At 46.3% G+C, this 14455-nt stretch overlaps 1 protein-coding gene across 2 annotated transcripts; it reads right to left on the minus strand.

Annotated features, from left to right (window-relative positions):
- Nucleotides 1-51: 51 nt before the first annotated feature.
- On the minus strand, nt 52-13655 carry C2 (complement C2). 2 transcript variants are annotated; one of them, XM_076858909.1, is made up of 18 exons: nt 13560-13655; nt 13182-13397; nt 12152-12337; nt 10408-10581; nt 10210-10308; nt 9909-10042; nt 7825-7963; nt 7118-7258; nt 5654-5743; nt 2294-2434; nt 2074-2168; nt 1874-1985; nt 1592-1757; nt 1414-1490; nt 1178-1269; nt 859-985; nt 687-736; nt 52-519 (listed from the first exon to the last, which is right to left on the minus strand). In XM_076858909.1, exons 1-18 carry the CDS (start codon nt 13603-13605, stop codon nt 343-345), a joined length of 2262 nt encoding a protein of 753 aa, XP_076715024.1. In that variant the 5' UTR covers nt 13606-13655; the 3' UTR covers nt 52-342. The 2 variants fall into 2 exon arrangements, with proteins under 2 accessions (XP_076715024.1, XP_076715026.1); XM_076858911.1 differs by lacking the exon at nt 13560-13655 and having other exon boundaries at nt 12152-12339; nt 13156-13394.
- Between the last annotated feature and the right edge of the window lie 800 nt (nt 13656-14455).

A 14455-nucleotide genomic window follows, 5' to 3' on the forward strand; every position in this document is an offset into this window, starting at 1 on the left:
ATTCTGCCCTCCCCATCCCCCAGGCAGAGGTACAGACAGATGTGGAAATCATCAATTTTTATTAATTTCATAACTGGGAAATTTCATGTGAAAGTGAAAGGAACACGTTATGTTTACCAGGGGGAGGGATTTGAGCAGGAGCAGGAGGGGAGGGTGCAGCGGGCAGACACACTGGCCAGCATCCCTGGGGACCTTCCTGCTTGTGCTTGCTGTGTCTGGGCTCCTGAATTCACACAGCTAGAATTGAGGATGGGCCACAGGGTCTGAGGGTAGGTGTTCAGAGGTAGGAGATAGGAGAGAAGGCAGATCCTTGCAGGATAGCCAAGGGATTGGTGGCCATGATTAGAGGGGCAAGAAATTCAGAACACCCTCCAGATGCTGCCTCAGCCAGGGTTGTAGGCGGAAGAGGTTAATGTGGAAGTCTCGGGGTAATGGGGCACCATGGGGAGGCTTTTTGCGGGAGTTTTTGTTGGTAGCACCAAAACAGGGGTTGTAGAGACCCCAGCTCACCAGGCCCACCTGAAAGAAAGGAAAATGAAGTAGAAAGACGCCACAGCCCCAGCTCTAAGCCCTGACTCCCATGGTTCCTTCAGAGACCTCCCTCAACCACCACCACCACCACCACCACCCCTGCCCCAGCTAGGCTGAGTTCCTGTAGCCAGCCTTGTGAGCTTCCCTGTACCCACCTGGAAAAACCTGAACCTCCGCTCAAGGAAAACTGCTCCCCCAGATTCTCCTGCCAGCAAGATGAACAAGAGACAGTGTCATCCAGGGCAGGTGCTGGCGTCCTGGCATGCATGCTGGCCACAGGGACACTGTGGCCCTTCCTTGGGAAATCCAGACATAGGGGGTGCTCACCTTTACAGGGATTGTCATCCTCCTGGGTCCCACTGCATAGAAACTGATCTGTCACCACCTCACTGACATCCGTCAAGTTGGGGAACTTTATTTTGTCTTGGGAGACTACCTTGATACAGTCTGACCTCTGCAGTAGAGGTGGAGCAGGAAGGAAGAATGAAATGAGTGGCCTAGGGACACTTGGCAGAACACTAAGCCTGGAAGGAGGGGTGACTTAAGTGAGGTGGAAAAAGCAGCCGGAGCTAGAGGAGGAAGAGCACCATTCTGTGATCTGGCTTGAGTGGAACCCCAGGACCCCCCCCCCACCTAAGACCCTCACCTCTTCCCCTGTCTTGAGGTTAATGTTCAGTTTGCTCCCATTCAAGGCCACAAAATGAGCAGGGATGCTCTGTTGGTTCAGAAGTTCTGTCTCTGCCGTCAAAGAAAAGGGGATATTGATTGTAGGTACCTTTACCCACCAGTCAGACTTCTGGCTTGGAGACAGAAGTCTAGTCCCTGTTGGCACCCCCAGGCTCTGGCCCCAGCTCTTTACAAACTCTAAACCTCAGCACTCACCATGGTCCTGGCAGGTACTACGCTGGGGTCTCCGCAGAGCCATGTTGGCCTCCACTGTGCAGGGAATGCAGATGGGCCTGGAGAGAAGGATGAGTGTCACTCAGCCCATCCTCAGTATCCTGGGGCTCCCCAGAGCACTCTCCCCTGCAGGGCATCCTCCTGTCCTAGGATCAAGCACCTGGCATGGGTGGACATTTTCACTTTCTGGGCCAACTTCAGCAAGGCTATGTCATCACCATAGAACTCCTGTATCCCCTGGTCCTTCTTTGCGTAGACATCAAATCCCGGGGAGATCTCGACTTTCTCAATAAGGAATTCTTTGCCCCACTGGGAGTTGGGATCCCCTGGGAATAATACGGTGGATGAGGCTGAATCAGGGCTCCTGAAGGGGCCAGGGGCTGGGGACGGGTAACCAGCGCTCTGGCCTTGGGTCAGGAACTTGGTGAAGCCCCTGCCTTACCCACGTTGACCCTCCACAGGGAGCGGTCCTTAGCATTGTGGAAGCAGTGAGCTGCTGTCAGAACCCACTGGTCAGAGACGAGAGCCCCCCGACAGGCCTCGTTGTTCTTGGGCTGCAGGGAATAAGTGATATTCAGAAACTGCAGTGTCTCTGGCCTATTGCTGCTTTCACCTCTGGGATCCAAGCCTCTTTCCTGGTACCTTAATAGTGACATGCCAAGGTGTCCTTTCCTGGTCGGAGGCATTGGCTGACATGTTCCCCACCCCACAGATGGTGTCTGTGAACTTGGAGACATCTGTGAGTGTGAGGATCAGGTTGAGAAGGAGGCAAGGGAGGGGTATTGTGCCCAGGTTCCCAATATGGGCCCCCCACTGTCTCCCCACCATTCTCCCCAACACCAGGAAGACAAAACTCACTCACCCAGCATGTGTTCAAAAGCCTGGTGCAGAGCCTGTGGGTCCTGCAGAATGAAGGCATGCCGCTCACCATCCTTTTTGGACCCCAGCTCATTCAGTTCTTTCCAGTCCACATCCAGCTTTCCCACCCCGATGGCATAGATGTCTAATGGGGAAGAGGGAAGTCACCAATCCTGTGGCTGAGGGGCTATCCCGTGAGAGAGAATGCTGGAATCTGAACTACTATGGCAACAAAGATCTACATGAGCTGTATCCAAGTCTCCCTCACCCCTGCCACCTGTCTGTTTCCTAGCACTCCCTGCCCCTCACTCTTCCAGCACAGCCTTCTTGAAGTTTCTTTAAAAAAAAAATTAAATTAAATTAAAAAAAGCTTTCTGGCTGTAGTTGGACACAATATCTTTATTTTACTTATTTTATGTGGTGCTGAGGATCAAACACAGTGCCTTGCATGAGCATGGGTGGACATTTTCACTTTCTGGGCCAACTTCAGCAAGGCTATGTCATCACCATAGAACTCCCAGATCCCCTGGTTTTTCTTTGCCACTGAACCACAACCCCAACCCTTGAAGTTTCTTAAATCTGCAGACGCTCTCTCACCTCCAACCCTCTGCACCAGCTTCACCCCATCTGGGTCATTCTCCCCAGATGCTCTCACAGTTCACTTTCACACCTGTTTAAGTCTTAGTACAAATGTACCTTCAATGTCTAAAACTTCAATGCCCCAGACCCTCCCATTCCCTCTCTGCTTCATTCATATTATGTCATGAATTACCTACAAGCTGCATGCTATATGGATTCCTTATTTATCCTGAGTATCACCTAATGTGGGTAGAATCATGTTCTCCAAAGGATATATTCAAGTCTTAACCCTCAGGACCCATGGATGGGGACTTAATTGGAAACAGGGTCTTATTATTTTTTCTTTTTCTTGGTACTATTACATCCTCAGTAATTCTTTTTCTTCCTTTCTTTCTTTTTTCTTTTCTTTTATTTATTTATTTGTTTGTTTGTTCATTTTTGAGTGTAAAGAGTAGAATTTATTCAAGTAAGAAGAGAAAGCTCTCACAGGCCAAGAGTGGACCTGATAGAGGTGGTCCAGAAAAATGGTCTTTGCAGAATTAATCAAGTTAAGATGAGATCATACTAGATTAAAGTGGGTTATAATCTAAAGGCAAGGGCTGTCAGTGTAGCTAAATGGTAGGGCACCTTCATAGCATGTATGAGGCCCTGCGTTCAATCCTGAGCAATGCAAAAAAAAATGTTTAATAAATAAAAATAATAAGGAACTTTGGAAACAAACACACAGATAGCAGGACACCATGTAATGATACAGAGATTACACAGGAAAGAAGGCTAAGTAAGGACAGAAGTAAAGATTGGGTTATGCTGCTACAAGCCAAGGAATGCCTGGGGCTGCCAGAAACTAGAAGAGGCATGTAAGGATTCTTCCCTACAGCCTTTAAAGGGAGGCTGGCCCTTGCCACACTGTGATTTCAGACTTCTGACCCCCAGAACTGTGAAAGAATAAATTTGTGTTTCAAGTCACCCAAGTTTGGGGCAATTTGTTACAGCAGCCCTAGGAAACTAATATACGTTGTCCTCTCTGGTATGGCGGTCCTGTGCAAGCAGGCATTTTTGTCTGTTGAGCACCCAGGATGGTGCCTGGCTCAGGAGAGTTTCTCAGTAAAGACTTTAAAATGAATGACTGAATGAAAGAGATTCATAAACATAACACAGAGACAGAGCTTCAGATATAGTCTTCCTCTGGAAAAGTAGGCTGTGGGAGAAGGGCCTAAAGCCATCTCTTCACATTGGAGGCCCTGGACCCACACAGCTGCCAGTTCTGGCCTAGGAGTAGGGATCCCTGGAAGAACCACCCTGTGGTGGCCCTCAGAGTCCATCTGCTTCCACTCTTTGCACCCTTTTGGTGTAAAAGGACCAAGGAGCTCAGGAAGACAGAGGGAAATCTCAGAAGCAATCAGCAATGCCCAGGACAGAAGCATAGCAGAGCCACAAAATGATTTCTTCAGCTCTATTCCTTCAGTTTGCTGCTTCCGTTTGTTTGTTTGCTTGCTTTCACAGTGCTGAGGATGGAACCCAGGGTCCTTGCTGTTGCTAAACAAATGTTCTACCACTGAGCTACCTCCCCAGTCATTTTTGTTTTTGTTGTTGTTGTTTTTGTTTTGTTTTTTAAATCACAGTACATGTCAACTTGGACTAGTCACATTTTTTTTAATATATATTTTTTTAGTTGTAGATGGACACAATGCCTTTATTTTATCTATTTATTTTTATGTGGCGCTGAGGATCAAACCCAATGCCTCACATGTGCCAACTGAGCCACAATCCCAGTGCCCCAACCCTGTTTTTTATTTTTGTATTTTTAGACAGGGTCTTATTAAATTTTCCAGGCTGGCCTCCAACTTTCTAGTCTCCTGCCTCAACCTCTCAAGTAGCATGTGCCACTGCACACAGCTATTAAGGTGTTTTTTGAGCATCTGACTCTGGGTTCAGAGGCTAAAGAGGAAGGAAATGAATTTGGAGTTTTAAAACTGGGCCAGTTTTAAGCCAAGTATGATAGCACATGCCTGTAATCCCTGCTTGGAAGGCTGAGGCAGGAGGATCACAAGTTCAAAGCCAGACTCAGCAACTTAGTGAGGCCCTAAGCAACTTAGTGAGAGCCTGTCCCTAAATAAAATACAAAAAGAGCTGGGGAAGTGGCTCAGTGGATAAGCACCCCAGTACCAAAAAAAAAAAACGGGAAAAGAAAGAAAGAAACAGAAAAAACAAAAACAAAAACAAAACCAGCTGCCCTCTCTGAGTATCTCTCTCCAAAATCTTTTTCAGGTCAAAGGTCAGTACAATTTGTGTTTACTCTGAACCTGAGAAACTTTTCCTTCATAGACTGCAATTGCTAAACCTTGGTTAGCTGTCTATATTGCTAAAAGAGAAACAGCAGGGAGAGTCTAGAGGAATCCAGGATCCTTCTTCCTGGAAAGTTTCCTGAAACTTGAGACAATGGTGATGACCACACCAATGATGACAATGGCAGCTCTCTATGCTAGGCAAAATTTGCCTGAGTGTCTTCTCTTGGCCTATGAGGGAGGTCCTAGTACTGCTCCCCTTTTACAGATTAAGAAACTGCCCACAATCCCAGCCAAACCAAAAGTGAAACCAAGGTGGGGACCAGGGGCATATCACCTCCCCTCTTCCATGTGATACTCAGCTACCCTCAAACAAAACAACAGAGAGAAAACTGTGTGGCTCTGGGCCAGAGCCAAGACCCACTGGAACTCTGGCTGAGGATCCCATACTCTCCACAGGGCAGCACAGATTGGGTGGGTGGGTGAAGGCAGAGGCTTACCTAGATAGTCATTCCTGTTCTGTTTGATATCCACAATCTCTTTGATGTTGTCAATTGCTGGCTTGGGAGAACCACCCATGTTGGACTTTCCTAGAACAGAGAAGGGAAAGAATTGTCCATCTGCGTGGGTTTCTGAATCCTCTGGAGCCCCAGAAGCATGAAGAAGCATTCAGCCTGGAAACCTTAACAAAGCCATTTAAAAATATTTTGTTTCCTGAAATTGTCTACATTCTAGGCACTGGGCCAGGAGCTTCATATACTCTTTCTCATTTAATTCTCATGAAACCCCAGGGAGTATGGATATCCTTATTTCATAGATGAGAAAACCAAGTCCTGGAGGGGCTATGTAATTTGGACAAAATCAAGATGTAAATGACAGGGCTGGGATTGTGGCTCAGTGGTAGACAACCTGCCTTGCACGGGTGAGGCACTGGGTTTGATCCTTAGCACCACATAAAAGTAAATAAATAAAATAAAAATAAAGGTATTGTGTCCTTCTACAACTATAATATATATATATATATATTATATATATATATATATATTCTAGGTTCAATACCCAGCAGGAGCAACAACAATTTAATTATATATATATATATGAACCACATCTCCACCATGGAGCACCAGGTTACCTCCAGGTGGTAACATGAACTGACATGTTCTAATCATAGAATGCTTTTATACATACTACTCAAGCTTCTGTCCAAAAAAATTATGTAAGGAAAGGAGAGTAGTTATAATTATCCTCATTGTTGTTACAATCATCATCAATAACACTATTTCGGGGCTGGGGTTGTGGCTCAACGGTAGAGCGCTCACCTAGCATGTGCGAGGCCCTGGGTTCAAACCTCAACACCACATAAAAATAAATAAACAAAATAAATGTGTACAACTAAATTTAAAAAATATTTTTTAAAAATAACACTATTTCTATCTTATAGATAAGAAACTGAGGCTCATTATAGTTTCAGCAGCACATATATTAAAATCAGAATGAAGCCAGGCATGGTGGCACATGCCTGTAACCCCAGCAGCTCAGGAGGCGGAGGTAAGAGGATCACAAGTTTAAGGCCAGCCTCAGAAATTTAGCAAAACTCTAAGCAACTTAGACCCTGTCTCAAAATAAAAAATTAGAATGTCTGGGGATGTGGCTTAGTGGTTAAGCACCCCTGGCTTCAAACCCCAAAAAGAAAAAAAAATCAGGATGATAACAAAGATTATCATGACCCCTGAACAAGGATTGCATGAAAATTTACAAAACATTACATTGGTTCAACTGCATTGTGGTTCAACTTGTCCCCTCAGAACACTTTTACTATGGAAAGTATTAAAAAAAAAAAGGAAAGGAAAGAAACTGAGGTCTGAAGTGGCCAAGGGGGGAACAGAATGCAAAAGGTCTTCTGACCCTACATTGATGCCCCTTTCACTATTCCAGACCCCCCTCACAAAGACGGCAGTACCCACCATCTGTCAGAATGATGATGGCGTGTCTGATTTCCTTCCAGGCCGATGTTACTATGCCAAGGCGTTGCATTTGGTTATTCATCATGATGTAGACACTATTTAGAGCTTCATAGATATTGGTCCCAGTTCCATTCTCATGATCTGGAACATGCCAAAACGAAAGACTGTCTTAGAAACTTCCCACTTCCACCTGGGAGTGAGGAATCACTCTTTCACAACCACTGGAAACCTAAGTTATCAATAGGCTTTGATAAACTCAGACCTTTAATGATTTGACATCGTTGCCTGTTCAAATGTTCAGTCTTTCTACCTAGAATGCTCACTGCATCCAAGACCACTGTAAGGTTCCAAGATTCAGGGATGGAGTTTCCAAAGAACTTGGATTGGTTGATCATTTTATTTTTTTTTAAACAGCGTGCGGGTGGATAATGATGGGAGACTGCTGTGCTGAGCTATGAAATTCAACCACACAGCATGGCCCTCTAGAAGGAGTTGAAAACCAATATCTGCACCATTCGTTTAGATTAACAGCACTTCAGGGTAAGCCATGAGCCAGGGGCAGCTGGGACTCCTCCACCGTGACCCTGGACTTGGAAGATACCCCAGAGCCTTAGGACTCCAGAGCCCCAAGAGATTTCACTCTCCAGACTCTACCTACAGGTACTGACCTCTCCTCTCTGGCAGCCCTCATTTGATGACAGCCATACCTTTATAGTTGGCATTTTGCAGACTGTAGAGCACTTCGGTCACATCCCTGGATTTGTCACTCAGGATAGACATGATGGTTTTGGGCCGTGAGGCAAATGTGATGATGGCAACGCTGACATTGACCTCGAAGCTGAAGAGCTGAGGAGGGCAGGTGAGAGGAGGAATGAGAAGTCCGGAAACCAAAGGGGACACAGTAAGAGAATAAGCAAGAGGCCCTCGCAGAGGCAGAGAACCTGCACCGAGACTGAGCAAGCAACTGCAGCTAGGACGAAGCCAGGAAAACAACATTTGCTGAGTATCTATTCTCTTTAACATACTCACTCCTCATCTCATCCTCACATCAAATCAGTGAGGGACCTGATGCTCCCTATTTCATAGATTAGGAAACGGTGGCTTATTATCGCGTCCTGGATCACACTACTAGTAAGAGGTGGCATTAGGATTGGAGTCTGGCCAGGCATAGTGGTGCCCACCTGTAATCCCAATGACTCAGGAGGCTGAGGCAGGAGGATCACAAGTTTGAGGTCAGTCTCAACAATTTAGCAAGACCCTCAGCAACTTAGTGAGACCCTGTTTCAAAATAAAAAATAAAAAGTACTGGGGATATATCCCCAGGGTTCAATCCCCAGTACCAAAAAAAATTTTTTTTCATTAAAAAATAAAGGATTTTGCTCTGCCAGTGCAACTCTGAGGTCATTTCTCTAACTGGTACATTTTATCACCTCACCATTTAATTATATACTTTAAGTCCTAAGAGAAACTCTACAGAAGATATAAAGAAACCCTCTTTAAAACATGGCTGGGGTGTGCAGGTAAGTGTGCTTAGCCCTAGATTCAATCCCTAGCAGCAGCAACAACAATTTAATAAAGTCAAAAATGTAGCTGAGGGCTGGGGTTGTGGTTTAGTGGTAGAGCACTTGCCTCACATGTGTGGGGCACTAGATTTGATCCTCGTCACCACATAAAAGCAAATAAGTAAAATAAAGGTATTGTGTCCATCTACAACTAAAAAAAAATTGATAATAAAAAATGTAGCTGAGAGCAAAAAACCACCTATTTACACGAATTACTGTGAAAAGCATAATTACAAAAGAAAGGGCTGGCAAGGAACCAAAGAACTAAAACCAGTGGCATCCGAACTCTTCTGGTGATGCTTCCTGTCAGCAAAAACATTTTGGAGGCCAGGCACGGAGATGCATGCCTGCAATCCCTGTGGCTCAGGAGGCTGAGGCAGGAAGACTAATAAGAGTTCAAAGCCAACCTCAGAAAAAGTGAGGCACTAAGCAACTCAGTGAGTCCCAGTCTCTAAATAAAATACAAAATAGGGCTGGGGATGTGGCTCAGTGTTTGAGGGCCCCTGAGTTCAATCTCTGGTATCAAAAAATAAAATAAAATAAAAACATTTTGGACACATACCTCAATACAGGTGTACATATTTATGATTATGTGTGTGTGGGGGGGTGGAATCCTGGGGATTGAACCAGAGGCATTCTACCACTGAGCTACATCCCTTGTTTTGTTTTGAGAAAGAGTCTTGCTAAATTGCCCAGGCTGGCCTTGAACTCACAATTATCCTGCCTCAGCTTCTTGAGGAGCAGGATTACAGGCCATTGGGTCCATTTATAAATTATAAAGGATTTAACTATTCAAATATACACATTTTTAAAACTGCACAAAATATTGAAGTTTTAAAAGAAAAATTATTAAATATCATTAATTTAATTAAGATTATTCAACAGAGACATCAGTAATTTTCTGCCTCACCCCATGGATTATTTTGTTACCCCTCTGTGGATACCACTGCTCTAGATAATGAATTTCTGGGGAGAAGATCTCACAGCCTTGTTCATCTTTGTTATCCCCCAGCACCCAACATGGTGCCTGACCCATAGTAGGTGCCCCAAAGGGATTTGTGGAATTTTAAAAATGATCATGTGAATTGACTTTATGATTCCTGCATGGCATGAATATAATCTTGGAGGGCATCTAGAAGGAGGTGGGCTGTGAGAGAGGCTCTGAGCACAGGAAGAAGACCAAGAGAGCCAAGAAGGACTTCTCAGCCTGTAAACTCCTAATTCCTGACCCTGTCCACCATGAGGAAAGCACTCTTCTTGAAGATCTCAAAGTCATCTTTCGACACACTCTGAGAGGCATCCAGGAGCAGGTAGAAGTTCAGGTGACCAGAGCGCTGGATCTGGATTTTACGGCCCAGGTTTTCTGGAGAAATGTGCAAGGGGAGATTCAGATGCGCACTCCTTCCTGTGCTCTTGGTGAGGGAGTCCAGCCTCCCTGCCTCCCCTTGAGTCACTGAGTCACAGGAGGCTTCCCTCCCGACCTGTTCCACCCAGGAACATCCCCTGCTACCCCGACCTCAAAACACTCACCCTTCTTCTTCTGGGTGGGATTGGTGGCTCCAAGCACATGGGACAAGGAGATGGACAGGGCAGGGGCCACATCCTCAGGAAAGTCGTAAGAGTAGGGTTCTGTGGGAAGAACCACCTGGAGGTCAGCCAAGGGGTGTCAGGAGTCTCAGGAGGGGCCAGGGGGGTCAGGAGTCCCAGGAGGGCAGCATGGCTACTCACGACGGCAGATGGGCTCTGTCCCACTCCAGACCCCATTGCCCAGGCACTCCCTCTCTGATGACCCTGTCAGCACCAGATTTGAGGAGCAGCGATAGCTGACCTTGTCCCCAAGGCCAAAGCGGGAGCCCGTCCGCACTGCACCCACTGAAATGCCTGGGTTGGGGCAGTGGCCAGCTGCAAGTGAATAAAAAAGACAGAGATGAGCAAGCCACCAACCCCTCCCTCCAGGCTCCTCTAGAGACCTTCAGAGCTGCAAGGGTCCCCAGAACTGTGAGACCAGGGTGAGTTTGAGGAATATTAAGTAGGGTGAAGGGTTTAGAATTTGGCAGCCTCAGTTGCCAGCTGGAGCATCCTAGTTCCAACCCAGGCCTCACCTGTGTCTACCCAGAACCCCAGAGAAGATGTAGTGTGAGGACAGCTGCTTGCCCAGCATGTGTGAGGCCACTGGGTTCACTCCCCAGCACCTAGGGACATTTTTAAATAAATTACATTTATATTTGAATAAATGGCTGTTTGGGGCCGAGCATGATGGGGCACACCTGTAATCCCAGTGGCTCTGGAGTCTGAGGCAGGAGGATCGTGAGTTCAAAGCTAGCCTCAGCAACTTCGCAAGGTTCTAAGTAACTCAGTGAGGCCCTGTCTCTAAATAAAATACAAAAAATGGGTGGGGGTGTGGCCAGTGGTTAAGAACTCCTGGATTTACTCCCTAGTACCAAAAAAAAAAAAAAAAAAAAAGCCTATTTGGGGAAAATTCCAGGGCAGGGCAGAAGTAGGGAGCCATCAGCTGAGCCACTGGGTGTGGGTATAGGCCTGCTGCCTGGTAGGCATTCTCTTCTGTGTTATGGAAAGCCACAGGCAGCTGTGGCTCAGAGTATTCCTGGAAGTCCTACTTCTGCCAAGCAGAGCCACTCACTATTCACAGGGACAGAAAGAGCCATGACTAAAGTATATGTGGTGGGGGACTGGGGTTGCAGCTCAGTGGTAGAGCACTTGCCTAGCATGTGTGAGACACTGAGTTCGATTCTCAGTACCACATATAAATAAATAAATAATAAAGGTCCATCGACAACTTAAAAAAAAAAAAGTATATGTGGTGGGGCTGGGGTTGAGGCTCACTGGTAGAGTGCTTGCCTTGCATGCATGGGGCACTGGGTTCAATCCTCAGCACCACATAAATAAATAAAATAAAGGTATTGTGACCTACAACTAAAAAAAAAAAAAAAAGTGTATGTGGTGTTTATGAAGTTCCAGCTATTCTAGGTGCTTAATAATATTAACTCATTTAACTCACATGGAAATCCCATGAGATCAACACTCTTACTACTGCCATTTGATAGATGTGAAAACTGAGGCATGAAGAGGTTATATAACCTGCCCAAAGACTGCTAAGATCTGGACTTGGAATCCTAATCTGGCTCTGAAGGCAAGGCACTTAAGCACAATACTTAACTCTCTCCAATCATGTTTTCCCTGCAATACTTCCTGGGGCCCAAATATTAAGTGTTGCCTTGAGGCATGTAGAAAAGATGGACAGAGTATGTGGAGCCATTGTGTTGGAGCTGAAGTTTAGTACCAACTTCCAAGGGCAGGCACCCTGCAGACCAGTGATGGGTGACCTGTGGATCTCAACTTACCCAATTCCAGGAATATTCTTCGGTCTAGAACACCAGGCCCCTGTCCCCAACAGAGGTTCCCTGGGCACATCTGGCCTCCACAAACTCCCCCTCCCTGTCAGACTACTCACCCCCATTGTCACACACGGCCGTCTCTCCATCCCACATGCCATTGGGACGACAGTGCCGCACAGGTGAGCCCCGCAGTGTGAAGCCGTCCTCACATATGAAACTCAGGTTGCCACCCACAGGGTGGGACCCCAGCCGTGGAATGTACACACCATTCTCAAAGGTAACAGGGGCTGGACAGCGAACAGCTGGAGGGAGAGAAGTGGAGGAGACAGGGGTGGATGACTGACACCTGGGCTGGACATCGAGTGATATTCTTCTGGGACACAGAAAAATGATCAACTGGTTGTCAAAACACTGAAAGAGTTGAACATGATCAATCCCAGCAACTGGAGAGACTGAAGCAGGAGGCCAGCCTCGGTAACTTAGCAAGACCCTGTCTCAAGATAAAAGATAAAAGGGGCTGGGATGTAGTTCAGTGATGGAGTGCTCCTGGGTTCAATTCCCAGTATCACTTTCCCTTCCTCTCTCTTCTCTCTTGTCTCTTCTCTCTTGTCTCTTCTCTCTTCTCTCTCTCTCTCTCTCTCTCTCTCTCTCTCTCTCTCTCACACACACACACACACACACAAGTTTTTTTGAGAAAGTAGGTTGACAGAGATGAAATTACTTTTTAAGATAACTGGTTGAATACTAACAATTTTATACAGTACAACTTAATTGATTGGATAGTTACTTCCCTCAGCCCACTGTGGGTCATGGTCACTCCGGCCCCTTTCCTGGAATTCTCAGATGTCAGGAGACCCTGGGACCATTCAGCAGCCATTCAGAATGATCACAACCACACAATCAATTGTACATAAAAAGTCATCCCTATCTTTGGTACCCCACAATCTCCATTAAAACCTGTCCTGAATTCCTTACTGTGGATAATTGACATTTTCCAAGTATTTTGGAGGGCCCTCTGCAAGAGCCGCCTGGCCAGCCCTCTACACCGCCTAATCAGGGTCAGCCTATCCTGAGCAACTCATAAATAGAAGTTCTGGGCTGGCCCTTGGCCAGGGCATGCTGGGCAAAGCCCAGGGGGAGCCTCACGTCTGCAGACAGCCTTAGTGAGCCGGGTAGATCTTGGGAATCCTGGTGTCTGCCACCGTCCACTGCTCTTGCACAGTCGTGATGCAGGGACTGGGTAACTGCCCTGGGGGCAGGAGTAGGTAAGGAGGCTCCCGGGTGCCCAGCCATGGCTGAGGGTGAAAGTGCCACCAGAGATGTTCACGTTCTGAGGACAGGAAGGAACGGTAGCTGCCAAGCCTGTGGGTGTGGAAACACACAGACAATGAGAGGGGAAAGAAGAAAAGCATAGATGAGAAAAAGGGAAACAAAAGACTATCCCTTTCATAGGTGGGACTGGTCTCAGACTGGGGGGACTGGCCTTTCCCGAAGAGCCCACCATCCCCCTCCTCTGCCTCCTACCTGGGCCCAGGAGCAGCAGATAAAGGAGAGTCATCTGTGGGTCCATAGTGTCCACCCCAGGGCAAGGAGAGCCAAGCCAGAAGAGGGAAAAGGTCATCTGACTTCCCGAAAACCAAAGCTGGCTGTTTCATTTACTGACAGAAAATGAAAGCTAGGGAGTGGCAAGGGGGGTGGCCTCCTGTTAGAAAACACTAAGCAGGGGTTGGGGACTGGGTTGAGAGGCAAAATCTTTGCCCTGCTTCCCTAATTCTGATATATCCATAGTCAGTAGATCACCACCACAGACTTTGCATACTGATCTCAAGTGCCATGTGCCACACACACACCCACACACATCCATACACACACATCATGCATGCAGAAACACAGGCATGCACACACAAATGCACAAACACACACACACATGTGCACTTACACACGTGTGCTCATTTGCACTTGCTCTCACATAACTAGTCTAAAGCACACAAACCCACAAACCATCCAAGATCTTGCCAAATATGTTTTTGAAGCAAAGTTTTTGTTTTCTTTTCGGGTTTGCCAAGTGCATTTTATTTCCTGGGAGCCTGGGAGAGTGTGATCTTCTTGAATATAAACTTGCAAAGGATTGAGACTGATTTTCTTAGACTTCTTTTTTTAAATTTTTTTTTTAAGTTGGAGATAGACACAATCCCTTCATTTTATTTATTTATTTTTATGTGGTGCTGAGGATGGAACCCAGGGCCTCACACATGCAAGGCAAAATGCTCTACCACTGAGCCACAACTCCAGCCCTTCTTAGACTTCTTAATAGGAAGATTCACAATCCTTTTCTTTCTTGCAACCCTTCCCAAGAGAGAATCTAGGGAGAAAAATAGAATTAGCATTTGTTTGTGGAGACAGGAAAAATGTTTAGAATA

This window comes from Callospermophilus lateralis, chromosome 6 (genome assembly GCF_048772815.1).
Source record: "Callospermophilus lateralis isolate mCalLat2 chromosome 6, mCalLat2.hap1, whole genome shotgun sequence".
NCBI lineage: Eukaryota > Metazoa > Chordata > Mammalia > Rodentia > Sciuridae > Callospermophilus > Callospermophilus lateralis.